Consider the following 308-nt stretch of genomic DNA (forward strand, 5'->3'; position numbering starts at 1 on the left):
GTAGGCCGGTGCCCGGGAGATGCCTTTCTGCGGCCGCCGCCACGAGTTGTAGTAGGTTGGGTCACTGATGTAGTGGTTGACGAAGGAGTGAGCTTTCTGGTGGCCTGGGTCCACCTCGTACTCACTGTCACTGCCCTGAAAAACAGGATGGGGGAGTGAGATGGGATGGGGGCACCACCCACCAACCCCAAAACCACAGTGAGCTTTAGGTAGGGGTCGATCTGTTCTCCCAGGCAACCAGCAATAGGACAAGAGGAAACACCTCAGGCTGTGCTGGGGGGGGGTTCAGGTTGGACATCAGGAGGAAT

At 58.1% G+C, this 308-nt stretch overlaps 1 protein-coding gene across 1 annotated transcript in view; it reads right to left on the reverse strand.

Moving 5' to 3' along the window:
• The window catches only part of LOC103799164 (protein sidekick-2-like), a gene marked incomplete at both ends in the record, with an annotated part of 12,699 nt that overhangs the window by 4,903 nt on the left and 7,488 nt on the right, over positions 1-308 (reverse strand). The window contains one exon of the mRNA XM_009071465.1: positions 13-135. Coding sequence (XP_009069713.1) covers positions 13-135 — 123 coding nt within the window. The remainder of the gene's footprint in view (positions 1-12; positions 136-308) is intronic.

This window comes from Acanthisitta chloris, unplaced genomic scaffold (genome assembly GCF_000695815.1).
Source record: "Acanthisitta chloris isolate BGI_N310 unplaced genomic scaffold, ASM69581v1 scaffold27273, whole genome shotgun sequence".
Lineage (NCBI taxonomy): Eukaryota > Metazoa > Chordata > Aves > Passeriformes > Acanthisittidae > Acanthisitta > Acanthisitta chloris.